The 27643-nt window shown below is 33.4% G+C and overlaps 6 protein-coding genes across 6 annotated transcripts; 1 reads left to right on the top strand and 5 right to left on the bottom strand.

Moving 5' to 3' along the window:
- Positions 1-44: 44 nt before the first annotated feature.
- LOC108334116 (seed linoleate 9S-lipoxygenase-2) lies at positions 45-4035 on the bottom strand. Its single transcript, XM_017569765.2, has 9 exons — positions 3649-4035; positions 3172-3461; positions 2784-3024; positions 2301-2618; positions 2109-2194; positions 1895-1996; positions 1504-1808; positions 1141-1404; positions 45-1006 (listed from the first exon to the last, which is right to left on the bottom strand). The coding sequence occupies exons 1-9, from the start codon at positions 3923-3925 to the stop codon at positions 253-255; spliced, it is 2637 nt and encodes an 878-aa protein (XP_017425254.1). The 5' UTR covers positions 3926-4035; the 3' UTR covers positions 45-252.
- Positions 4036-8873: 4838 nt separating this feature from the next.
- LOC108333330 (mitochondrial import inner membrane translocase subunit TIM23-2) lies at positions 8874-9919 on the bottom strand. Its single transcript, XM_017568742.2, has one exon. It carries the CDS (start codon positions 9703-9705, stop codon positions 9139-9141), a length of 567 nt encoding a protein of 188 aa, XP_017424231.1. The 5' UTR covers positions 9706-9919; the 3' UTR covers positions 8874-9138.
- Positions 9920-11419: 1500 nt separating this feature from the next.
- On the bottom strand, positions 11420-14198 carry LOC108332956 (U-box domain-containing protein 35). The gene is made up of 7 exons (XM_017568257.1): positions 14045-14198; positions 13809-13906; positions 13584-13705; positions 13242-13433; positions 12767-13025; positions 12411-12686; positions 11420-12139 (listed from the first exon to the last, which is right to left on the bottom strand). Exons 1-7 carry the CDS (start codon positions 14196-14198, stop codon positions 11420-11422), a joined length of 1821 nt encoding a protein of 606 aa, XP_017423746.1.
- A 2464-nt stretch (positions 14199-16662) lies between these two features.
- LOC108332957 (uncharacterized) lies at positions 16663-18311 on the top strand. The gene has a single exon (XM_052870920.1). The coding sequence runs from the start codon at positions 16694-16696 to the stop codon at positions 17909-17911; it is 1218 nt and encodes a 405-aa protein (XP_052726880.1). The 5' UTR covers positions 16663-16693; the 3' UTR covers positions 17912-18311.
- Positions 18312-19551: 1240 nt separating this feature from the next.
- On the bottom strand, positions 19552-21510 carry LOC108334398 (threonine synthase, chloroplastic). Its single transcript, XM_017570226.2, has one exon. The coding sequence runs from the start codon at positions 21501-21503 to the stop codon at positions 19914-19916; it is 1590 nt and encodes a 529-aa protein (XP_017425715.1). The 5' UTR covers positions 21504-21510; the 3' UTR covers positions 19552-19913.
- A 1439-nt stretch (positions 21511-22949) lies between these two features.
- On the bottom strand, positions 22950-27279 carry LOC108333883 (PHD finger protein ALFIN-LIKE 3). The gene is made up of 5 exons (XM_017569364.2): positions 26982-27279; positions 26448-26480; positions 25401-25629; positions 24608-24746; positions 22950-23518 (listed from the first exon to the last, which is right to left on the bottom strand). The coding sequence occupies exons 1-5, from the start codon at positions 27064-27066 to the stop codon at positions 23252-23254; spliced, it is 753 nt and encodes a 250-aa protein (XP_017424853.1). The 5' UTR covers positions 27067-27279; the 3' UTR covers positions 22950-23251.
- Between the last annotated feature and the right edge of the window lie 364 nt (positions 27280-27643).

Genomic DNA, 27643 nt, shown 5'->3' on the forward strand with positions numbered 1-27643 from the left:
TATATATATCAGTATGATACAAAATGATTATTGATAACATCAACTTTAAACACAAACTAACAGTACTCAGTATTTCCATTATTTTCAAATGAAAACCAAATCGAGGGCTGAATTACAACATTCAAACACACAAGCAACACGAGATTATTAAAACATTAGACAAGATGCAAGATTTATTGGATCTCTAGCCTTGCATCTTTTTTTATTGGAAGGAAGTACAATACAATAACTAAACTGAAACCACAGGCTCAGTCAGATGGAAATGCTATTAGGAATTCCCCTGAAGGTCAAGCCTTCCTCACTGGTAGGATGAAGCAAAGTGTATGGCAATTCAACTGGTCCAATTCGGTTTCTCAGTTTCTCATCTTTGTTCTTGCTTGCGAGTTTTTCCTCAATATCCTTCAGTTTGTTTCCAAACTTTTGAAAGGCTTGCAACGCTTTGGAATCAGAGGTCCAATGTGGGTTTTCCCTTTGGCCAAGGTAGACCTCATCAGAGGCATGCCTTGACAATATCTCTATCACAGAAAGGTCAATCATAGTCTGAAACTTTGACGTAATTGTTCTCAAATAGGCCTTTTGATGGCTGTTCACCATTTCTTCATATTCTGGTGTTCCTTTCTCAGGAAGCAACCTTCTACTAGAAGTTGGACGGTTCAGAATAAAACCTCCATAAGGGTATTGACCAAAATTAACAGCTGCATGGAGAGCCGAACCAGTCCATATGATAATGGTGCAGATTTCAACAAGCTCCTCGAGTGTCTGCAACTTAGGCCACCATGGTTTGTCTTTCAAATCAGCATGTCCTTTCTCCACAGCCTCTTTCCACCAATGTTGGAGTTCAGGATCAGATTTGACATCATCATCTTTTGCATAGTACAATGACACATACTCTTGAACCCATGACTTAATCACAGCCCATATCTCTAGTCCATCAACAGCATAAGGGTAGTCTTCTATCAAGAGACGAAGTCCATGTGGGGCTGATGAATCCTTAACGGCCACTCCTCTGAATCAAGCAAAATATATACTTACATTACATGCATCATTATGCTTTGCAACAAATTATAAACCATTCTTGTTACTACTTCTGATCTTAGATACAAGTCACTTTTTGTCATATATTTAAAGAGATTTACTAACCTCTTGACAAGTTCTGCAGGCAGTGCTTGATCAGTGAAAACCCAATTCTTATAAACCGCTGAAGACATCTCGACTGAATACTTTGAGGGCAAAAAGGATTTCTCTATGATGCCATCAGCATTAATTAGAGACTGTCTGGCAAGTGCATTGATGTTCATGGTGTCACGATAATGAGGAGTTAGAAGCTTATAAATTGGATGAAGCGCACTAAGGTGCCGGTGTGTTGCTATGATGAATGGCTCCATCACTGCATGAGTATTTAACCTGTAACAGAATAAACATTTCATACATTAATTAGTATAATCTATATATAGAGAGAGATATCAAAGATTGAATTGTTGAATGCAGTGAAAAGTTTTGTACCAATGGCTCATGAGTTGATGATAGCAAGAATCATTTACAACTACATAAGCTTTGGCTAGCAGCCAAATTGTACTTTCAACACCTTCTTTTGCAGGTAAAATTACTTGGCTGACAGCACCTGACTTGTCCCCAGCAGGATGTGGCAAACTCAATTCGATGGCCACTGGCATCAGAGTTCCATTTTCTTTCAAGAAAAGGATAGTTCTTGTGGCATAAGCTTTGGCATAAGTCTGATTTATCCCCCGAATATATGGCATGAAGATATCATGGTAATCTAACACAAATAACCTCTTTTTTGCAAGAGCCTGTTCCACAAATTAAAGTAATTTAAATCAGAACAAACGTATTTTTTTACTTTATAAGAGAAAAGTTAGTGCAAAAGTATGTTTACCTCGTCCACTGTGCTTCCCTCAAGATCAAGCGCCTCTGCTGTTATCTTACTGTTTTGATCACCATAGGTTGCAGGATCCAGATTGCTTTTTGGAGGAAACTCCTACCATTCATTATAAAGAAGAATATCACAAGAAAAAACAAGTATTGAATATATTTGGAATCAAATTTGCTCTGTTAATTTTGTTTTAGAAACAAGTATTTCATTAACTCACTTCAAGACCACGAATTACGTTGGGATTTACTCCCGCAATCATCTCTCTTGCAAATTCTTCATCGGTCATCCACGCTGACTTATTCACTGCCCATTAAACGAGTAAAATCTCTGTTAAAATGGAACCATAATTTCGTCCAAAACGTAAGTTTTGTCATTTGTTTGTGATTTCAAGTATGTGTGTTTATCAGACCTTTAATGACGTGAGGTGTTGGAAACTTGAGAACTTGTTCGCCATCGGTACGAAAGAGTTCTTTGATCACTGGTAAAAGGGCAATTGAGCTAATTACTTCTGTGGGAAGCTTAATTCCACCTTCACAGAGGTCACGCACATCTTGGAAGCTATCAAACTCATTCGGGGTCAAGTTTAAACTGAACATAGATTCGAACGCTGGTAAGACATACTGAGATAAAGATTTTATCCCATACGCAAGGAAATCCGAAGATTTCAAGTGACCAAAGTTTTCATCTCTTGGCACATAAACTTCGCCTGGCTTCTCACAATTCGAATCTGTTGAGTTGAAATTGATTAGAAAACAACTGCATATTAAAAAATAAATCGTCTGGAAAAACAAAGACAACAACGTTATATATAACATCACAAAAAGTCAGTGTTACTACGTTAACCATATGATGAATTCGTTTAAGTAATAAAATAAAAACATAAAAGACTAACCTTTCCTTGTTGGGTATCGACCAGTTCTTCCCCTACGAGGATAGGGATGAGTGGAAGAGCCTCCAAGAATAGGACGAGCAAAATTTTCACTAAGATCTGGATTACCCAAATCATTGTAGACATCATAATCATAGATCCTCTCATGTTCCTTGCGTTCTCCTGTTCCATCTCCTCTTAAATTCTTCAATTCTTCTTCTCTATAATGCACAAGCGGTTTTGGTGTCTCACTTGGAACATAAGTCTACGGTACATTAAACCAGTTTTATAATTCTTAATTAGTGTGAAATAAACCAAAAGAATTTCTAATCATAGAGGGTGTGATGAACTACATATACTGAGTCTGAATTCTAAACTACTTGATGAGAAATGTAAATAAACAGCTACGTACATGGTTGGCGAAGAATATGCGCAAGCTTTTCTTGTAAAGGTTAGTGTTGTAAATCCATGAGTTGCAAACAAAGCGAATGGTTCCATGATTTGGAACGTCTTCAAGAGTCAGACTCTTGAGGTAAAACTCAACTTGCATGAAATTCTTTACGTAAAATGCACCAGGGATTCCCATGCTTTCGTCCCATTCAAAATGAACATAGAATGCAGACTCTCCTGCTCCCAAAGTTGGTAACGACGTAATGATCCCTTCAATGAACGTATCCTTACCAACTTTTCCTTTTCCACTTTCTGCAACACAATATCAAGTCACCAAATAGTTTAAACTATATATATGAATCAATAAAAAGTCATACAATAGAACGAACACTGGTTTATTTCGTCAGAAATCACTTGAAAGAGATGCTTTTTAGTCTATAAATTAACTTAACTTTTCATATGATGATGGAAAAAATTGAAAGGAAGAAGAAATTTTAACCATCAGATTTGGTGGCACTGATGAGCTGAAGAGAAACACTTCGGCCTAAGAAGGCAGTGAGGCCATCAACTGTTGAACCAACAACGCTGAGACCAGTTCCTATGACTCCACCAACGTTTCCTTTGGTGAAATCAGCGACACTGTTGAAATCCAAAACATTCTTACGCATCAACACCACTGTTCCTTTTATCCTGTTCTGGCTATGGCCTCCTGGGTTGAGGATTCCTGAAACCCCTCCTGGATTAAGGATTCCTGAAACTTTTGGAACTTGAAACATCTTTCCCAAACTTACCGACAACACTGTTTTTATTTCCCAAAACGAGGAAGGAAAATAAAAACGAGAAGAAGAGGAAAGTCTGTGTCTGTTGTGAGCAAACCAACCAACCTATCTCTGATATTTATAGCTATAGCTATTCTTAATTGTGTGGGTGATTACTCATTGTATTAACATAGCAATTATTTTATCCTAATGATATGTACGCAATAATTCATAGATGCATGTCCTAGGTAAGGATGAAATATGTGGAGTCCTGAAAATGCAAGGTGTCACAAAGAATTCATGCAGAAAGGACAAAAGGGTTGCATGAACAGAGAGTGTATATAATTCTGCATGTGGCTGGTTTGACGTGAAGTGCATGTGTCAATTCGGACGGCTTTCAAAAGGTGACACATCACAAATGAATTTAGGGTGGTGATACACTATGATAGTAAGCTTTAAAAAAAATCAGTTTTTAATATTCAATTGTTTTGAAAAAAAAAATTACTAGAAGATTTGTTCAATTTTAATTAAACAATTATTTTTATTTTTAAGGAATTAATTTTAATAAAGCAAAGTTCTTCAATTACAAAAATTAGGAAGGTATGTTAAATAAGATCTTTTTAAAAATAAATTAATAATATAATAATAATGATAAAAGAAAACAGTTTCTTTTAATCAAACTGACTAAAAAAATCTAAGCCAGATATGGTCTTAAGGAGGGAAAGAAAATTGTTTAATATTCTCTTTAATTTAGTGTATATGATATTCGAATTGATTGTAAATTGCTGTTTTATGATAAAGTATGGATCAAAATAAACAAAAATAAGTGGGGCAAGTCACCAAAATGAAACAGGTAAACAGAAATTAGACAGTTTCTTTTAACAAGTGACACTTCCTACACCTTCTTAAGTTTAAAAAACTTTAAATTCATATATTATAATTTTACATAATTTAGATATCCATTTTAAAGTGTGTAATTTATAACATAAAAATATATTTTAGATTTCATAATGCAAAAACATATCTTCAGTTTTATAATCCAAAATATAATTTAAAAATATATTAAGAAATCATTCAATCTTTAAACATTAATAATTTTATTATGTATTTTCCAAATTTATAATTTGAAAATACATTCTAAACTATAATCCAAAATGTATTATTAGATTATGTAATTAAATTATACTTTCATAGTACTTAATTTTAAAATTATGTAATTTAGAATATTTTTTTAGATTATCAATTCAAAAGCATATTACAAATTACATAATTTAAAAATGATTATATAATTCAAAATCCATATCTTAATTATTCAATGAAAAAGTTTCAAATATGAAAATGTTTTACAGAATTGAGTTATTATGTTTCAAAATTTTCATAAATACGAATATCTTTAACTGAATTTTTATTTTTTTTATTAAACATTTAAAATTATTACATTTTTCAATTAAATATTTACTCTCATTTTTCTGTTGTTATTATTTTGTTCCGTGTACTTATCTGCCACATTAAAAAAAACATCTAAGACTTATTATTGATATAAAATTATACTATTACTATAAAATTATATGTGACTATTGATTTTATTGAAAACATATTAAATGACAAAGTCATCGTACTCTCCTATTATTTTTGTTCTCTCTATCACTATCATTGTTATTAAGAATAAAAAAATTAGTTATCATTTTACATTAATCATAAATATTATTTTATATTAATGATAAATATTATATTTCTTAACCCATACAACATGATGAAACAAAATAATAATCACATAACTTATTTGAATGTAAAATTAAACAGAAAACAATCCACAAGCTATGAAATATTACATTTCTTTAGACATACAAATAAATAAGCAACATATGATGAAACAAAATAATAATCACATCACTTATTTAAGTAAAAAGTTAAATACAAAATAATCGATTAAAAAATATAAAAGCTATGAGTATCTAATAAACCAATAAGATTTATTTAAGACTTAATTGAAAATATCTAAATTTATTATGGATTAAAAACTTAATTCAATCTATAAGTTTTAAAACATTTCAAAATTCTACTATTAAAATTTTTAATTTAGACTTCTCCTAAGCAAGAGTAACAAAATCGACTAACCCAACCCATTTTAGGCCTTAAAAATGAATAAGACTGAATTGACCTTTCAAACCAAAAGGAATCACTAACGACAATCCATCCCACATACTCCCGTCACTTTTTTAATTTTTTAATTTATTTTTAATTTTTAATTTTTAAAATTCATTTACATATAAATAAATATTAAAAACATATTTAATTACATAAAATATTTTGTTAAGTTTTTAATTGATTAGTTAATTAAATAAATTAAAATAATTATTACATGATAAATTATTTTATTATAATTAAAATTTAATTTGTAAAATAATTTAAATTACAATACTATAATATAGTTATACTTTAAAAAAATATAATATAGAAAATTTAACTTTTTAAATTATTTTTATTCAAATTTTTAATTTAAAAAAACTAATGACCTAACCTGACTAGCTTGTAATTTAGTTTGTGAAATTGACGAACCGGATCAGGACTGACAGATTAAATTTATAAGAGGGTTGCCTATACCATCTTATATTAAGAACTATCACATTTTTTTTTAAATTCTAAAACTATCATTTATATTTTAAAATATTTTACACCACATTTTTTTAAAATTATAAAACTATCATTTATATTTTAAAATATTCTACATCTTCATTTTTCTTTTTCAACAGATATACCATATCTATTAAGATTTTTTCTTTTTTAGTTTTTAATTTATTAATTTATTATATATATAAATATTATTTATTTATTTTAAATTTATTATATAATTATATATAAATTAATTTTATTTTATTTAATAAAATAATTACTATTAATTTAATTTATGTATTATTATTTAAATAATTATTTAAATATTTTTTATAAATCTGACCACAGTAGAGATTTTTCTTTTAGTTTATTAATTTATTATATTTTAAATTAATATATAAATATTATTTAATATTTTTAAATTTATTATATAATTATATAAATTAATTTTATTTTATTTAATAAAATAATAATTATTAATTTAATTTATATATTATTATTTAGTAAATTATTTAAATATTTTTTATAAAATTATTTAAACGGATGTGTGACATCCGTTAAGGTTTTTTTTTAAATAAAAATAATAAACTAAAATATAAAATTTGTTTTTTTTAAATAAAAACAATAAATTAAAATATAAAATTTGTAAACAGATTGTGCGTTGAAAGTGAGACCCGTTTTATAACAAAAACAAATTAAGTAGAGAGTATTTGGTGGTGGCGAAGGGAGAAAAACACTCAATTTTTAACCCCATCCCATTTTAAACGGGCGAAAGGCCCAGCAGGCCCGGCCTGTTTGGCAGTCCCTGGATTCCATGAAGCTGAAGAAAAAAGCATGGAAGTGAAGAAAGAAATAGCCCGGAAACTATAGTAACGCCGTGAATATAAGCGATGGGGGTAACACTATCATTTGGTTGCTTTAATTCAGATTTAATTTGTAGATTTGGCGTTAAAAAAGGAAAAACACTACTATCAAAAGGCAAGCCAACTACTGGAAGGCGAAAGCTTCAAAGCCTTTTCCCAGAAAGAAGGATTAGCACGACCTATTAGACTGTAATAATAATCAGCTAACTGAGTGTGAAAGCCTAAAAATAAACATCAGAATAATCAACCACACTTGAGCTTAATTTATTAACCAAAAGAAGAATGAGCAGATAACAAGCCAATAACAACTATATTTTTGGGAGTTCAAAATCTCTAAGGCCAGTTAAAATGGTATTTTTTATGTATGACAAAAAACAGCAACATTGGGATTAAACTTTAAACATAGAAAATTAGAACATCAAGCAAACTACCTAAACCACACCACGACTAGGATGACCCTAGATAATTTCCACGTTAAGACTCCTATTATGTTGGAGAAACCCAATATCACAATCTATTAGAAATGATACACAGGAAACTAGAGTTGCAAAACATACAACATAGAAGGAAAAAAAAGAAGGGGGAAATCCCTCGGTGCTAATCGGCAAGATATATTCCTTCTATAGAAAACCAACACAATCATATGCTCGGAAACTTTTCTTCACTCAATTCTAGCCCTAAACAACACCTAGCAAGACAAGCAAGAAGACATAATGGGTGGTAATCTGTACACAGAAAAGCTATGAATATGTTTATTGCTTGGTTTGAGCAAAAGAATTAATAGCATCAATTAAGAGGCAAGAGATTGGGATAGTTAATGGTGTCCTAGCTTATTTAGGAGCTTATTGCATCACAAGTGTAAGGCTAAATTACCAAATTCGAAGTTCCTACATGACAAAATCAGAATTCACAATATTTGTCTATGAAAGCTAAACCACAAGGATGGAAAGAGCAAAAACATCGCATCTACTATCAACTGAATTCCGTCAACACACTAATTACTTTGGCATACATTCTTTTCACGGGAAAAAGTTTCTAGCAGACATTAACAGTGGTTTATCAACGAAATAGCTCCCCCTCAAATAATATGTAGTCAAACCAGAGCATATGTTTTGTTAACTCGTATAGAGCCCAAACTTCTTTCAGCTAAATTAAATATTAGCTGAATAAATGGCATAACGGCCATCGACAATACACTATTAACTATTACAAAATTATATAAATAAAGATGGAACACAACACATTTGCTAGTTTCCTAAGATATAAAGAGATACGAGGGCACAAAAGCATACCAAACTTATTAAACAGAAAATCTCCAATTATATTCTACCTGAAATCACCTGAAATCCCCTGAATTCATTAATCATAAGCACACAAACTTGACCCGGGATTCTTTCAGCACAAATATTAACTAACCATTACTTCTATCAAATCATGTACCACAAAATCTTTTTGTGACATCGATTACAAAATCTTCCGCTCGCACCCACTGACAGAGGAACGATATTTTGATACTATATATCCAGCATTAAAGCCGTCCCAATTATTCATGCATGATGATTCGACAAATTACATTAGAAAGGTTAGCCATTATCAAGCTGAAAAAATATGCATAACGGTAAAACCAATTGTTTGCAACGGCAAACACTGCCACATGCTGGTATAACAATGCTTATACCCCAACAATCGCTCAAAATTGATAGTAACCCCAATAAAGGAAGAAGAAAAATTAAATGCTCACAAAATGTGTCGTTCTCAAATAGGCACGTAGCGTTTCAATGCCTGCTTCGCGGTGACAGCAACTCCAACCACGACGCCGCCAACAGCCCCCGCCACCGCCGCCGACCGCACCCCTCTCGCGGCACGATACAACGCGCCAGTGCCGAGTCCGGCCGCAACGCTGTTCCAGACGTCGTCGGTGTCCCTCGCCGCCTCGATCCCGCTCTCGATGCCGGCGTATAGCAGGCCAATGACGCCTAGGCGGTTGCCCCAGGCTCGGCCGGCATGACCGGAGGAGTTGAGGACGCGGTTGATGCGAAGCTTGGCGGTGTCACCGGACTCGAAGGACTTTACGCCTTCGATGAGGCCGGCGGTGGCACCGCCGACGGCGCCGGCAAGGTAGCCACATCCTGTGTAGAAGGTGAGGTTCTCGCCCCAGGATCGACGCTTGCGGCGAGCCTCCTCGACGAAGAGATACTCGGGGGAAGTCGGGAGCTGGTAGAGGTTGCGAATGGGGACTTCAAGGTCCTTGTAGGGGTTATAGAGACGCGTTGGTGTCTTCGGATCCGATTCAGAATCTCGATCAGGGGTCTGGTACGCCATTGGAGAGGCTTCCAGACGGTCGAGGTTAGGGTTAGGGTTTCAGAGAGAAAGGAACAAATCAGAGAGTCGCAGATGAACTAACGACGCTGTTTAGACAGTTATGATTTTGAGTATGGCGGCGCGTTAGACACCCGGTCCGGTCTGGTTAGACTTTTATTTCCGGCTCGAACCGGAAATGCGAAACTTCTTGCGAAATTAAAAATAAAATAAGAACAAAAATATGAATACACCATTTAAATTACAAATTTATATAAAATTTTCTACCTCGATAATCCTTAGAACCATTATAAAAAAAATAAACTTTTAATTACTTTTTTTTACAGCTAACCTAGAAAATGTTCTGAAATTTTTCAAAAAATATAAAGACATAAATATACGCATATAATTATATAGGGTTTTATATTGTAAATTTACACGTCTATTAGCTACATTTCTAAGAAATTCATATTATATTTGCTTCTCTATAGTTTTAAAAACAGTTTCTAAATTTTGATTAGTAATAGTGATAGATTAAAAGATAGCGTGACGACGGTTTTATAAAAAGACAACTTAGAAAATACTTTCTAAATTATTTCTATGTGTAATGAGTTATACTTTAAATTATTAATAGATCAAATATAAACAATATCTAAAAATTACATGTTTTTAGATTAATTCGATTAATATCTAAAATGTATCTGTGATATTAGTTATAATAAAAATATTTATCTTAATATTATAGAATATTATCGTGTGACATACTATACCAATATTGTTATATGTTCAAAAAGTTTTTCTCGTTAATATGCTGATTTTTCTAGTCAAACATATTTTAAATATTTTTCTGTACTAATTTACCATTATTAATGCATTCATTAGTTAATATATTAATAATTCGTATAACTTATTTATCAACTTTTAACCAAATTATATCCACTAATTTCTTTCAGCTCAAAATATATGAAATTAAAACTTTTAAGTACTTTTTTATTTGAAAAATAGTTCCTCAAGGAATGGTGTGTAATAAAATATCATCATTTTAAAATATTAAAATATTATCTTTTAACTAATTTCTGAGATCGGTCATGTTTTATCTTTTTAAAAAAGTTTTATAGGATTATTTTCTATATTTTTATTTAATATTTATATAATTATAACTTTTTTAATATTTAACATTAAAATATATATAGGTCATTTTCAATTTTACAAAACTAACTTAAATATTATACATTTATCTTATTTTTAAATGAATATTTTATTTTCCTATATAATGTTGGTTGTAATTACTTACACAATACGTTACTTAAAAACTATTATGTTTTAAGTGAAAAATTAATTATATATTTTTTAATTTTATTGTAAAGTAAATATAAGACTATAAATCAATTTATTGCTTAACAATTCAAATTAGAATGACTTAAGGTAATCAATTCATTTTAAGCATATTCCAATATAAATTAGTTTATAAAATAGTCTTTTATTTGCCAAATATGCAAACAAATACAAATAGTATATGTACATATACATATACATTCTTTTTCAAACGTGCTTTCTAAATGATTATAAGAGGCCTGGTTTCCACAAACAGAGTATAGCATTAGCATCCCATATATTGATCACAAACTTAGCGAGTTTATACATTGTTATTATGTTGTTATTTTTCAGTTTCCATTCATTTGCTTCCTGAATATACATTATACAAAATCATAGATAAATTTACACGAAATGGAAAGCTTTACACCATGATTTTATCTTTGGGAAATGTAATCACTACTCCTAAATTTGTAAGCCGACTCAACTCTGGCAAAATGACAGAAGCAAGATCTGGTCTATCTCGTTTTCTCATCTCACAACACTTCAAAGCCAACTTAGCAAATGACAAAGTGTCCTCAACAGGCCAATCCATGACATTAGGATCAAGAACCTCAGAAAATGTACCTTTTTCTATACCCTCTTGAACAAAGTGAGCCACACCCATAGGAGGCTTTCCAGTTATAATTTGCAACAGCACTACACCTAGTGAATAAATGTCTGATTTAACCCCCAATAGTCCTGTTTGCTGATATTCTGGATCAATGTAGCAAAATGTACCAGCTGCAGTTGTCTTATGGTATTGAGTGGTTTTGTCCGGTATAGCAGGTGGAACTAGCCTTGCCAAACCCACATCAGTGATCTTGCTACCATAGTTACAGTCCAACAAAATGTTTGCCGGTTTCAGGTCTCGGTGCACAATAGGCTCAGGCTTTGTCTGATGAAGGAAAAGAAGGCCTGTGGCAATTTCTGATGCTATTTTGAATCTAACTTTCCATGGAATTGCTGGTGTGTTATCTTTTTGGAATAGACGATCTTCTAAACTTCCATTTTCCATGTACTCATACACAAGGCATCCATACTCCGGACATGCACCCAAAAGCTTAACCATGTTTGAATGTCTTATTGTGCTCAAAACACTAACCTGTCTCATGTACCAGAACAAACGATTACTTATAATGACCCATGTTGTCAAGTAAAGAGGACTCAAGATGTTACTTAGTTTTTCTTGGAAACAAATATTATCACTCTAAGTTTTTTACATTCATTTATTCTCTTACTTTTTATTTGCTTTTTTTCTTAGAAAAATATAAAAATTTATGATCTAATCATTTTATCCTTATATTATATGTGAAAATATTATATGTCAAATGAATGTAAAAGCATCCGGTTATTTAAAGCAAAAACATGACAACCTCTTGTTGAAACTGCTTCTCCCCATGGGTTATGTCAGGTCTGAGAGCCTTGACAGCAACAACAATGTTATCAAGCACCCCTTTGAAAACAGGTCCATATGAACCTTCACCGATTTTCAGGGCATTGTTAAAGTAATTAGTTGCTATTTCGATTTCTCTAATGTTGTATCTTTTAAATAGAACTTTGTTTGGTGCAATTTCATTTGATGGTTTATTCCTCTCTTCTTCTTCATGCATGTCTCCCTCTTCTTGCCTTATATTTTCATGCTTCGTTGTCTGAATGAGAAACATTAATCATTAAAACTGTTTTGAGGATTATAATTAATAAAAATTATATGATGCAAAATATCACCTACCGGAGGCTTTTTGGAAGATTTGCTCCTACAATTCGAATTAATGACTACATTTTGTTTTCCATGTGATGTCTCACTCGTTTGATGATCAAACAACCTTGAAGTGTCTTCTTTAAGGAAACTTTGATTGGATGAAGTTTGTAAAGAACTGGTTTCATCAGATAGTTTTGTAGAATCAGTCTCTCCATTGTTCTTGTGTGGTGTTATTGGAGATACCCCATCATTGTTTGAGCTTTGCCAAAATTTAATTTGGAGCGATCTTCTGTTTATACAATATAAAACATGTAACAACATTTAGCAAGCACAGAAACTTGTTCAAATAAGCACAGAAACATGTATAAACTTGCATCTATGTCTAGAATTTATATAAAATTAGTAAACTTATTGTATAAATTGATTTCACCTTCTAATATCATTTAGGATGTTCAAATCATTTTCTTCTTTAACCATCAAATTATAAACATTTTTGTGTTCAAACCTGTTTAAATCTTTGGACCGAAAACTTTCCCTGATGGCTTTTAGAGATTTTGATGGTGCGATACTAATATTCTGATGAGAATGACCTGCTGGTCGAATATTCTGCACTTTTCTTTTTGATATGATATGCATCATGCAAGATTGTGGCACAGATCTTAACAAGCTTGTTGGCACATCTACATCTTTAAATTTCCTGTACAATATAATTAGCAAGACTATTTGTTTGAAGAGATAAACCAGAAAATTCACAAAAAAAATAAAATATGCAGTTCTTTATGATTTCTGCAGTCATTACTGATTTCTGCAGAAACTTCTGTATGTGAGAGAGAAAGAGAATAATGACCTTAGAAGAGCGTTGGAGCGAGAAGCACCAACGACAACATTGTTGATAGAATTCAGAATTATGTAATTAGTAAGCGCATTTACTACGTCAGTGTCTTGCAGAACTAACTCTTTAACTGCGACCTGAAATTTTCAGTGTTCATAATAAAAAACTGATATAAGACATCTGCATTCATATTAAAACTAAAGATTTTCAAAGCTTCAAACTTGGTAATGAATTCAGCACCCTTTTTCGAGCACAAAATCCTCGAAAGGGAAGAAAAATCTGTTGCAATTCTTCTTCTGTTGGCGGACGACCTTGCTTAGGGAAAACTTCCAAATCATCTACGCAACCCAAAGAAAAAAAAATTAAAAATTCTATGCATGATTACAAAAAATGATTCTATTTCTTGCAAGAATTTAAATGGTGTTCATAAAAAATACAATCCATTGGTGAAGCATGAGTTTGAGCAATGTACGTACTGTGATATAAGTTCTTAGTTCTGACGTGAAGGAGGGTGCAGGAAGAGTTGTTCCTGAAGAGATATTCCACAGCCCATTTGACTGCATGTTGGCTGTTCTGATCGCTATCAATGGCGATCAAGGTAGACTCTTCTTCTGCTGCATTTGAACCCATAATCAACAACAACGTTGGTTTCCCAAAAATCTATGACTGCAATAACCAATGTAGTTGTTATGTCATTCATTCATGTCTGAGGGGTTTTGAACCTTTTTATTATATTTTTAGCATGAATGCACCTTAATCCGGTTGTATCTTGAATGTAAACCCAACTTTAGCGTATTTACAATCAGGAAAAATACAAAAGTTGTTCATAACTGAATATATTAATATTTTAATTATATTTCTTTTATGTATACATATACTTTTGCTCTTTGAATTTATTTTAATTTTATCTTTTAAATAATTTATTTGAAATTTAAAATAATTAATTTATTAATAACATATTTATTTTAATTTTTACCATTTTTATTTAATCGTTATTTCAACTTAATATTTTTTTTACAAAATAAATAAAAGATTATAAAAATTATTAATATTCAATTTTATAATAACAATAAATTTATTATTTTTTATTATTATAAGAAAATAAACACATTATTTACTATAATAATTGTAAAGTGAATTTTGTATTCTATAATATAATTTTTCTTATAACCATGTCTCACACACGTACTCTTTTTTAGCAATCTTTACATTTTTAAGTAACAACAAAAATATAAATTACAACAATCAATAAATTATACTACTTTTCATACAATTAATAAGAAAAATCAGATTCAAATAATTTTAATTAAAATAATTTATTTATATTTAAAACATTATATTTTTTAATTTAATTTTTTTCATTATTAATCACGTAATTGTTATTTTACTTTACATTTTTTTTATTTGTCTTTTCACGTAATTTAGTTTAAAGAAAAATTAAATGACAATTTAATTAGAAATATAAAATTTTAAATATATAATAAAAAAAATAAAAGTTAAATTAAAAATATTTAAATTTACCAAGAAATTTTAAACTTAAATAATTCTTTTAATTATTATCTTTCTAACAGCTATTGATCCTTTTAACATATAGTGAACAGCCACATTTTTCTTGATTATTTTAGTTTTATATTCAAAGTCAATTTTAACTATTAATGGAAGGATTCTTTCTTATACGTTGCTTTCCTTTTTCTTGGAAAAGAAGCATGTAAAAAAAGTATGAAACTTAACAGTTTAATTTTCACTCCTCTTATCATAAAAATTCATCAACTATATATATTATTACATGTTGTATATTAGAATTAATGAGAGAAATGTATTTTGCCATAAACTATTTTTTCCTTAAAAACATATAGAAAAAAATAATTTGACTTTAAATAATAAATTATCTAATCATAATAATTCATAATTTACCACTAATTAAGTGCGAAAATTAATAGACACTATATGCATTTGTTTCAATTTTTTTACTCAAATTCTAATCCTATAAATAGTTTATCCACCGACTATATTTTTTAAATTATGCATTGTAGATCTTTTAAATATAAAGGAAAATTCGAAGAATGTTCCTTGTACATAGGATCATAAACTAAAAGATAAAGTCAAATAATATGTCTAGAAAACATGTTTTGCACAAAACGTAACAAAGGCGAAATAATTAAACATGCTTCATTAAGGTTCCTTTTAACGTAATTAATAAAACAACAAAAACAAAGCTATCCATTACACAACACGCTTTCCTTCAACATTATACAATGGAATCCCTTCAACATTATACAATGGAATCAAATAATGCCTTTTTTTAACAAAGAAATATAAGTAATCTAGTTTTAATATTTATTGATTTTATTTACTGAATTTTGTATCTAAATCACACCAGTTTTTATTTAATTATAAAAATTAATAATAACATATTTTATTAATCCTCTTCATCTTTTTCGTTACTTATCATATACATTATTATCTTCATCTTGGTGTATGCTAGAACATACGTAATGTTTTTTGCAAGTAAACTATCAAATTAATCTTAAAAATGAATATTATAAAATATTTAACTCCGAAAATTAGGAGTTAAATTGATTATCTTTCTAAATTGATTATCTTATAGTGTGTTGTCTTTTAAGAAAATCATAACAAATTTAACTTATTTTAATGTCTTTATGGAAGCCATGTTGTCAAGTAACACCAAGAGCTCCAATTTATTAATAGAAAAATGTAGGAAGTTGTAAAAACAAAGTTTAAAGAAAATATATGCATCTAATTTGCAATGGTAGCAACGTGATTACGTGATATGGCATTATTTGAGTTAGTCCATTTTAATAGTCTTCAAGCATAATATAAAAATATTAATATAAATTTGACCGATTCGAAATGCACATGAAAAATTACTTACAACATTTTTTATTTGGCTGTATACACTGAATTGCAAATAATTTCTCATACATAACTAAGAAATTGCATGTATATAATATTTCACTAAATTCATATAATAAAATATGTCAAAAAAATGAAATAATTAATATAATAATAACAATAATAATCACGTATTTACGTCTATATATAAGCGAACAAAGAACAGAAAAGGCATTATCAAAACAAAGGAACTAACGTTAAGCGAAAACCAAATGGAAGCGGAAGAAGAAGAAGACGCGCCACCAAACTTCTGGACGGAGAACGGTAGCCACCGCCGCCTCCGTCGATCTTACTCGCTGTTTCTCAGCTCCGGTGCAGTTCTGATATGTGTTCTGGTGATTGCACTTGCATTCACGTTGGTCATAATTCCCACCATCTTTTCCACGTTGCACGCATTCCCCTACCATCTTTTCAAACCCAATTCCGTGAAGAAGAGTTGGGACTCCCTCAACTTTGTGCTTATCATCTTCGCTATTCTCTGCGCCTTCCTCAGCAGGAACAACGCCGACGAGAGTTTCTCCGACACTCCACACAAGTACGAGAAACCAAACCCTACAACAACGCCACGGTGGTACGAGGAAACAGATCGCACGTCCTACAAATCGTATAACAGGCTCAGGAGTTTCAACTCCTACCCGGATCTCCGCCAAGAGTCGCCGTGGCTAGCCTCCGACGAACGGTGGCGATTTTATGATGATACGCACGTTAACGGTTATTGTAGATTTGACTTGGAAGAAGAGAGCGTCGTGAAAGTGGTAGATAAAGAGGTTCCGCTGCTACCGGGGTCTCCACCACCAGTTCCGGCGGAGGAGAGGAGTGGGGAAAGTAAGAATAAGGGAACAAGTGCAACAACTAAAGAGTTGTTGACTTCTTCGACGGGAAAGAAGAAGAAGAAGAAACAAAGACAAGGAAGCTTTGAAAATCTTAATCGCATTCGAAATTCTGAACCTCATTCACATCCTCGAGTTTCCTCAGTTTTTCACAATCTGTTTCCTTCTAAGAAAAGCAAGAGGAAGAAACTTGAGTCTGCTTCATCGTCGCATGTTTCATCATCCAAAACCGAACCAGTTCGTGGGAGTGTGGCCAGTTCCCTTAAATCAAACAAGAAAGAGACTTTCTTGAAGGAAAATGTGGCTGTTACTGGTAAGGAGTCACCTTTGATCCCTATACCTCCGCCTCCACCGCCGCCGTTCAATATGCCGGCCTGGAAGTTCCGGGTGCAGGGTGACTTTGTTAGAATAAACAGCCATAGTAGCTCGAGTAGTGGTTCCCCAGATTTAGAAGATGAAGTTATGGAGTCAGCAAGAAGTGAAGATGGTGGAGAATCTGCAATCTTATTGTTCTATGATCCTAGCCCTGATGATGTTGACACCAAAGCTGATACTTTTATAGAAAGGTTCAGAGCTGGTTTGAAAGCTGGACCCAGTTGAATTTAAGGTGTAAAATTGATGGATGCTATGTCTTTATTCTTTAATTAGTTTATATTTTTGCTTTCTTTCTGAGAATTGTCATGAAGTGATGTTTTTTGTTTTACCATTTTTTAATGTATATATAGTTCTGCATGTTGCGACTTTATCAAAGTAAAACACTTTCTTTGATACCATCTGCGGTGAAACAAACATCACCCTGCTCTAATTGGTTTGCTTAGCAAAAGGTTAACACAGTTAATAAGACAATGGTTCCTTTGAAAAAGCAACGCCTCTGAGGAGTGGAAATAATTGAGTAAAATGCTGAATCCTTTCTTGTATTTTCTTGATTATTCACCATTCTTGTTTAAGATTTGTGCAGTTTCTTCAAAACATAGACTAGTCTCGGGTAAGTTGAGTGTAATACAAGGAAGTGTTTTACTCAATCTTACACGAAAAGTTCTATCCAATTTTCCTTTCGAAAAGATATAGAAACACCACTTGCTTTACTTTTTTGTATTTGTTATTTAGTTGTAATGAGTTTATAGTCGGAAAAAACAAGTAGTGAATTTTCTATTTTAAAAAGAAATAAATGATAATTTAACATATACAATTTGTTTTCATTTGACATTAAAAAAATACAAAAGTTTACTTTTTTTTTATTACCATTTTACTCTTCTAGTATCAAATGGATGTAAATTGTGTCACCCTAAAAATCGGTATCAATGACAACAAAAATTACTTCTTTTGACGGGACACCGAAGCAACGGGTAGAAAAGAAAACTTTTTGTTGTTGTGTTGTGAACTGATAGGTTGCAAGATAATCTATGTTCTTTCTTTTTGTGAAACCTTTTGCGTACAAATAAGCAACTATATAATGGGTGAATACTAGATGATGGAGCATCTTCCAAGACTAACCCATTTGATGTAACAGTTACTTGCCCAGAATTTAAATTCTTAAAAGTGGAGTTGAAGTCTAATTTTTAAATCTAATACAATCCAAAAGAAAAAGCATGCAAAACAAAGTTTACACTATTTTATATATTATACTATACAATACATTCAACACAGTTGAGATATACTACCATTTTACAGGTGGTTCTCCAAAGTAAAGCCCGGTTGTTATCCAATGGAATTCAAAAAACTAAATTATGTTAATGGGCTAGCTAAAGGACGCGAATAATACAGTAATTCACGGTTTTATAGAATCAAAGCGTTCATAATAACTTGTGCAAGTTGTACTAAGAACATGCAATTCCAATTCGCCATTGCCTTTCTTGTCTTTTCTACAAAACAAGGACTTCAACTCAAATGCAAATTTGCAAGGGCCATTTTTCTGTTTTGATTTCAGTGGGACAACAGCAGTAAACTACAGTGCCACCATGAAAAGCAGAGGGAAGAGAAGATATCCAACACACTACATTTCATTCAACTTTTCTAATATGGCAGATGCAGTTGAAGGCGTTTAAAAGTCAAATTTCATATTATAAAATACTATACTAAATGGCTAAGGAAAGTTCATCTTGTGAAAAAAGCGCAAGATGAAGTATCTAAATTGACTACCATTTCAATGTGTGCGGCGGCTTCAATATAACATGTATGCTTAGTCCAACAATGCAGCTCTTTCCTGCCCTTTTTTCTTCCTGATTTAATTTCTTCTCACATACTGAACAGATACTTCGTATTACCCAACATAGCTTAATGCCAATAACATATCATGAAAGAAAACTGTTCTAATTATATAGGTTGGGACTATTTTCTTTGAGGGGTTGGCATGTAAGAAACCAACAATAGGCCTTCCTCCTCGTATCAATTCATTTTTCTACGGGAGCGAGCAATGACTCAACAAAGAAAAATCTACAACAAAAGCCCTAAGATTGCCCCAATATGGATGCTGCCACAATGCATAACAAAGCAAATTATTACAACACTCAGACCTAGCTTATAAAAAAGACAATTTAGTAGTGCCTAAAAGTAAATAAATACTAATGAGTAACTCAGGAGAAGCAAAACTTGCAAAGCCTACCTAATGAGCCTTACTCTGCAAATACGTCTTCAAAACATCCATAACAGACCCAAAATCGGCCTTCACTTCCTTGGGTGGGTTAGCATAGCGGCAAGCCATGTCCTTGATTTTCTTAGAGTGGTAATCAATCTTGGACTGAGTGAACTTCAAGCCATGAGCAGTGCTAACCACCACAGTCCTATCAGTGGCTTTGATAACCCCACTGTTCTTGAGCTTGAACAATGCCGTCAAAGCAACCCCAGTGTGGGGGCAAATAAACATCCCGGTGGAATCCGCCTGCATTGTAGCATCCATTAGCTCCTCCTCCGTCGCCTCCTCCACAATCCCATCACAACTCTTAATGGCATGAACAGCCCTATCAATGGAAACAGGATCACCAATCTGAATGGCAGAGGCAAAGGTCGTGGTGGGTATCACAGGCTTAAACTCCTTCCACCCTGACTTAAAGTACTTATACAAAGGATCGGCATTTGCAGCCTGAGCACAAACAAGCCTTGGGATCTTGTCCACAAGTCCAAGCTCTTGGCACATCTTAAACCCTTTGTAAAAGGCATAAATGTTGCCAAGATTCCCACCAGGCACAATGACCCAATCAGGAACCTGCCAATCAAACTGCTGCAGAATCTCAATGGCAGCAGTCTTCTGCCCCTCAAGCCTCAAACTGTTGAGGGAATTAGCCAAATAGATAGGCAACTCAGCAGTGACTTCTCGAATCAACTGCATGCACCCATCAAAATCAGTGTCGATACTCAACACAAAGGCGCCATTGGCAATGGGCTGAACAAGCTGGGCAAGAGAGATTCTATTAGCAGGCAAAAACACAATAGAAGGAATCCCTGCGGAAGCGCAATACGCGGACAGCGCTGCAGAGGTGTCGCCGGTGGAAGCGCAGCCGACACCAACGACGGGGCGGTTCATTTTTCTCAGGCGATTGACCTGACTAACGAGAACGGTCATGCCGAGATCCTTGAAACTGCCGGTGTGGCTTATTCCGCAGTGTTTGACCCATAAGTCGTTCATGCCGAGGAACTGTTTGCCGAAACGCTCGGCCCAGAAGAGGTTGGAGTTTCCCTCGAAGGCGGAGACGATGTCGTCGTCGTGGATCTCGGGGAGGACCCACTCCTTCTTGCTCCAGACGCCGGAGCCGTAGGGCCAGGTGGTCTTGCCGACGCGGGAGTCGAAGAGGGAGCGCCAGTACTCGCCGTCGAAGCGCTTGAGGGCGGCCATGTCGTGTTGGACGTCGAGGAGGCCGCCGGACTGGGACCGGTACACGATCTCATCTAGGGAATAGGACTCCGTCGAGGAGGGGTCGGCGTTGAAGGGCACGTACTTGGCGGAGAAGAGGTGGTGGTCGTGCGGCGCATTCACGCGGCGGGCCTCGTCGCGGATGTTCTCATCTGCGGGGCGGCGTTGCTTGGCGGCGGCGGGGGCGGGGGCGTTGTTCTGACTGATGGGGGACTGGGCTCGGATAACGAAGTGGGCCGCGGGCTTGGGAGAGGCCCGTTTAGAGGTTTGGAGAGAGAAAGGGAGAGACTGAAAGAGAGATGTGGAAGCCATGGATTGATTTGGAGTGAGATTCCACCAATGCATCTCATCATGCTTCCTCCTTTTATATTACTCCTTCCCACCCACCTTCAGATCTATGTACATAATAAAATACTATTTCATTACAAAATAATACTATTTTTTATCTTATTATAATAATTATTCACCTCTATTTTCCTTTTTAAAATTAAAATTATACTTTTAAAACTCTTTTTTTCATACACAACCATTCACAATTTTTTTAACAAATAAAGTATTGCCTTTATGGGGATGTTAATGATGATGGCTTGTCATATTCTCATGGAACGTGGTTTTTGTGGAATTATCAACTCCCTGTGGTATATATAAATCTCACTTAAAATACTATAAATAATTTTTATTAAGCAAAAATTATCTTCTCATTAATTTACTTTTCTTCCTTTCTTTGACAAGAAACAACTATCATGAAATTCAAAAACTACAAATACAATTTCATAACATGAACAGATATTAATTGTATTCATTAATTTATTTTTCTTCCTTTCATTGACAAGAAAAAACTATCATGAAATTCAAAAACTACAAATACAATTTCATAACATAAACACATATATTGATTGTATTTATTAATTTATTTTTCTTCCTTTCATCAAGAAACAACTATCGTAACGTATGTTAATTGTATTGATAGAATATCTCACAAGGGTGAAGATATGAGAAGAAGAAAAGATATTTTTCTCACATCTAACAATAACATGGGAAACTTTGATAAAGAAGACGAGATTTTGAGAAACTAAATCATGTAATAAGAGAACATTTGATTCATCTACTAAGATACAAATATTACTTGTAGTGATGCTGAACAAGGAAAAAGTTAAGTTGCAAACAAGAGAGAACTCGAACTCTTTAAAGTATATTATATGATTAATAGGTGACAATGTTGGGAGTCAACAAGCCACTAATCATGTTTTAACACATAACTGAGAGAAGATATCTTTCCTTTTCATATCTTCCACCCATTTGCCTGTTATTAACAACCCCTCTACTAAAAAGACAAAAAAAAGAGTCAATAAAGTAATATTAACAACCCATTCAACATCATAAATTGTATTTAGAAATTTTTAAGGTGAACTTCTTATTGTAGTAGTTTTTATCTTTTTACGAAATTATACAAGAAATATGGTTTGTTTCAAGGTTTAGCAAATGCCATTAATACGTTCATTGAGATTTTAGCTTTTCTTTGAATCAACTTGTCCTAGAGTTCATCCATCCTTTTCCTATCCACATTCCAAAATTGGTTATTTAAAAATTAATTTAAAATATCAGTTGTTATTCAGGCAAGTGAATTATCGGACAGTGTTTTGTTTAGATTTGAGTATTCTGTGTTCAAGGCACCTATTATCCACAACAATCTGGTTTGGTGCTTTTAATAAAATTCTGGCTTTCATATGATTAGAAGCACCATACTTGTAAACGTTGCTCTTCCCCTCAGACAATCGAAAGAACTGAAAATTAACATGTTCAAATGCCATCCATTCATTTGGTGCAAATGTTGTAGCACTTCAATTTCCTTAATATTTAAGGTGGCCAGGAGATTAAGGTTTCAACCCCATTCATATGAAGCTTATGCCAACGTGAATCCATAGCTAGGGCAAGGCTTAGGAAAAGACAACTTTCCCAAGACAATCACAAAAGACAAAAAATCTACATGTGTGTCAAACAGAAAAACTATCCATCAACTACATCTAGAAAGAAACACATATTAACCAGATTAGTAAAGGCTCGAACAAAGTTTGTCCATAACGGAAACTTGATTAGCGAGCTCTCTTGTTACTGCACGATGGACACTTGTATTGCTTGATGTGCTCTGCCCTAGCAGGGGTTATCTTCACGCATTTGCCATGGAACCACTTCTCGCAGATGTCACAGCAAATCCAGAACTCATCAGTGCCATAATTCTCACCACATGCCCCACACAAGGTCTCTCCATGTTCATCTTCATCTTGCTCTTCTAGTCCTTCATCCTCATCTTTTGGTTGTAACAAGGCCTTTGACTGTCTGCCCTGGGTTTCGGGAACCCGCTGCTCCACCAGCCAACAATTACATAAGAACACAAATTATCTGAGTAAAGGAGAACCACAGACTAGATGACACTAGCCATACAAGTCAGCTATTCTCAAACTCCTCCCACATACATTTGCACGAACATCTATACAGAACCCAGTGAATGCTCCATTAACAGTCATTGATGCACTCTAAGAACATGAGATGCCGCTATCAATAAATGTCCACATTCTAATGCTCTTATACACTGAATTAAAAAGATAACAACGGAAAACCATGATATAACATATTAGGATCCCTCATGATCTTTTTATCTCACCATCTCTCTGAAGTATTTATCCTACTCCATTGTTCATTCGAATGTGAGGTCAAAACTAATACAAAATATGCAAAGCTAAGGATAAATTTCTTAACAAATTGTAACACCTCAGTCTTTTAAAACAGCTAGTTATTGAATGGAAGATTATGAGAAGTTATACTGTTTTGGGTGACAGGGTCTAGAATGAGGAAGAACTCTTTTACTTCTTCATCTAAACAATTGTCTCCTTTTCACTCAAAGCAATCAATTAAACTAACTTGCTTTTCTATTCTTCCTTTTTTTCTTTTCCAATTCAGTGCCAGCCAGTTTAAATCATCACAGTTAATACGAAACGTTTCCACCTTGAAATGCCTAAGGCAAGGAACTGAAATGTAAGCTGTAACAACCCTTATTTCGAGCTTTTTTGAAGTTTATCCTAATGTTTTGATTTCTAGGTCTCAATATCAATTTTCATCTTAGCACATGGACCATGTCAAACCAATTCTCTATTATTTCCATTTGAAAACAAAATGTGCATCCAAAAGTCTCACATCGCACTTAAGAATCAATGTCAACAGTAAAATTTATAAACACCTTCCTCTCTTAATTGACGAGACATTTTTTAAGGCAGACTTCATAGAAACACTGAGCTTCAAAACACAGTATCTTGAAAGGTTATCAACTTTAGCAAAGTTATCTTAAAAGACCTGAGATCAAAACATTGACACTACTTGTGGGAAAAAAAGAAGAGTTCCAGACAACTACTTTACATGTCATGTCTAGATTTGAGGAGAAAAATATTGTTTACCACTTTAGAGTTAGACTTAGATTTGTTTCCATTGTTGTTCGAAACTGAAGACTTCTCTTTAACTGGCTTCTTTGCTCCACCACCAGTAACAACTTCAAATATTGTTGGTAGTTCATTGATCATACTGAATAGTCGTTTCCTACATAACAAATGCCAAATCATGAGTACATCGATGCATGGAGGAAACATATTCAGATTACCAACTATCAAGAGCAAATACACAGCCTACTAAGCGATGACAGAAAGAACATTCATTTAGGTGTCAGATAGGAAGCCCACTACGGATATTCCATTCACATGAAACTAATATAAAAGCTCTGCTCCTACTTTTTCTCCTTGCATCATCTTAAGTCAGTAAACAGTAGTCACAACACTGTTATTCCTTTTTCTCTCTCTCTTCCTCTTCAACATGTTTTTCTCAAAGAAAAAGGCAAAATGTGTTATTATATTCTTCAACATCTTTGCCCTTGTCCATGGTGGGCAACTGCTTCTACAATAATTAGTCAGCAACAAAATTATAAATAAACTGAGATAAAAACAGTGATGCAGCCAAATAACTATCAAAAGGAGAAAAATGTTCATACTAAACAAGAGGTAAACTTGTAGTCAGCAAGGAGGGTGGTGAAAGAAAAAACATAAGTTAAAAAATTCCACAGGAACTTGACTGAACCAAGATAAATAAAAAAAGGTTGACCTAAATTGCTTCCTTAGTTCCCTTATTTTCAAGGTCATGTCGAACCAAATCCTTTACAAGTTGACATGAGATATGAGATATGCTCCGAGTAAGATATACCTGTCAGTTTTATCAAATCCAAATCTGGCTCCAAAATAAAAGGCAAGGGCAAGCAACCATGTATCACTATGAACAGCAACTAAAGATAGCCAGTCTTTTTCCTGCATGCCATCCCTAGCAAAGTTAATGCCCAGGACAGGCTCAGGAAGCTCTGGAGGAACTTCTTCTACAGGTAAATTTACTTCCCACTGCTCACTGGGTAATCCATATAAGCACAGATTCTCCTTCTCTGAAAGAATAAAAATAAAGGATATAAAAACAAATTCATACACAGATAAACTAGCAACAAAGGAAAGACATTTCATATGGATAAAACGACTGGTAATTCTACCTTTACAGCATACTTTTATTTGAAGCTAGAATAACTCCATAACATCTTTACTCCCGAAAAAAATTTACTGCCAAGAGGTTTTTAAGAAGTATCAAGCATTTCATGTCATCCTAGCTCTGCAGCTAGGGTAATAATACAATAATATCTCTAGGGGAGAATGATACTTGGGATTACAAAATAGTACATTCCCCACAACTATGTAACTTTGTAAGGTCGTAACCAATCACAAACCGTATGGGGAAAGCCCGAACCATACCAAACCTAGTGACCTACTGTCATTCCACAAGTGTCTATCATATATCCAAAGTCTATGCAATATATTTTAATCATAGAAGGAAATGAGTACCGCAATATAATTTACAGCTACATTAGCTAATGATTACAAAGAAGGCAGTTCAAAAAAAAAAAAAAAATAGGCGTTCGAAGCTTACAGTCAGATGATAGAGAACAATAAATTGTCATCATCAATTGAAATAAATACATGACCAAGTCACCACAAAAATAAAAGCTACCCATATTGAATTGACTTCCCTTTATAGCAAGAGCCTCAAGATGGGTACGGTGAAAATCAAACACTAGACCAAGAAAAACAGTCATGCTCGAATATCGAGCTAATTTCAGTACATGTACTAGAAAAGCAATAGCATCAGGAAAATTCAAGAGCCAGTAACTGCAAACCGCTAGAAAAACAATTCAAACCTAAAATCAGGGTTTACCAGGATCACATTGACTGTAGAAATCTTCAACATCTGCAACAGCACAAACAGGCCAGAAATATTAAACAAGTATGAGGAAAAAAAAATCAAAATCCTTCATACATTGAAACATAAAATTAAAAAACAAAAAAAAAGATCAAAATCCGTCACGTGCGACTCATCAAACTGAAATTCCCTGAAGGTATAGAAATGCGAAAGAAAGGATTCAATTCATTCAATACAAGAAACAGGTCTCACGTTCGGTTTCCGTCTAAACCACAACAAACTGAATGTCGTAACGGAACAGTAACTGGTCGCAGGTTAACATGTCATTCACAACCGAAAATGAAAAAAATAAATAAACCGCTACAGTAGATCAGTGAACAATCCCCTGCCGTGATTCGTGAATTATGATTATTATTATTATTTTTCTGGTTCCATAACTCATTAACCAATCATGAAAAAAAAGGAATAGGTATTTCCGAAAAACAGTGGTAGATAAGTAATTTAACGGTGCATGGAATTTAAAATTGAAAAGCACATTAGTTACGTTACCGGTGGTGAGGGCTTTGATGATGCCTGCTCGTCGGCCCTTGAAATCCTCGAATATGTCTTCCACGGAGCGACTTCGCGCTTCCATTCTCAGAGAACGTGAAAACGAGGTCGTTTAGGGTCTCACCACACTGCACACACGCAACTTTGTTCACAACAAAATTCAGAGAGAGAAGAGAGAATAGGAAAAACGCAATCGCAGGGTATTATGGTATGTGCTGCGTTTGAGTATAGTGTAGTGAAATTTATTTCATTTGCATGATGAACAATGAATCCTCCTCCTTCAATTCTCTGTGCTCGCATCCACCTTAATTAAGTTACAACCTCACTGCTTCCACGCATATCGATCGTCGATTTTGATTTTGATTTTGATTTTGATTTTCCATATTTTATTCCGTACATTTATATGCAATGATTCAATCGTGTGGGACCCACCGGTCACGCAATTTGCATCCATCTCTTCTTTTTCAACTGTCGTCTTATCTTAATAAATATATGGATAAATATTTTGAAAAATGTTTTCTTTAAATAATAATTTAAAAAAAATTCTAAGGATAAAATAATTAAATAAATATATAAAAACACACATTATTATAATAGAATAAGTTTAATCATAATTTTTTTTCTCTTAAAAACTTCAAATTTTATCCAAATATATATTAAAT

The sequence above is a fragment of the Vigna angularis genome, chromosome 11 (assembly GCF_016808095.1).
Source record: "Vigna angularis cultivar LongXiaoDou No.4 chromosome 11, ASM1680809v1, whole genome shotgun sequence".
NCBI lineage: Eukaryota > Viridiplantae > Streptophyta > Magnoliopsida > Fabales > Fabaceae > Vigna > Vigna angularis.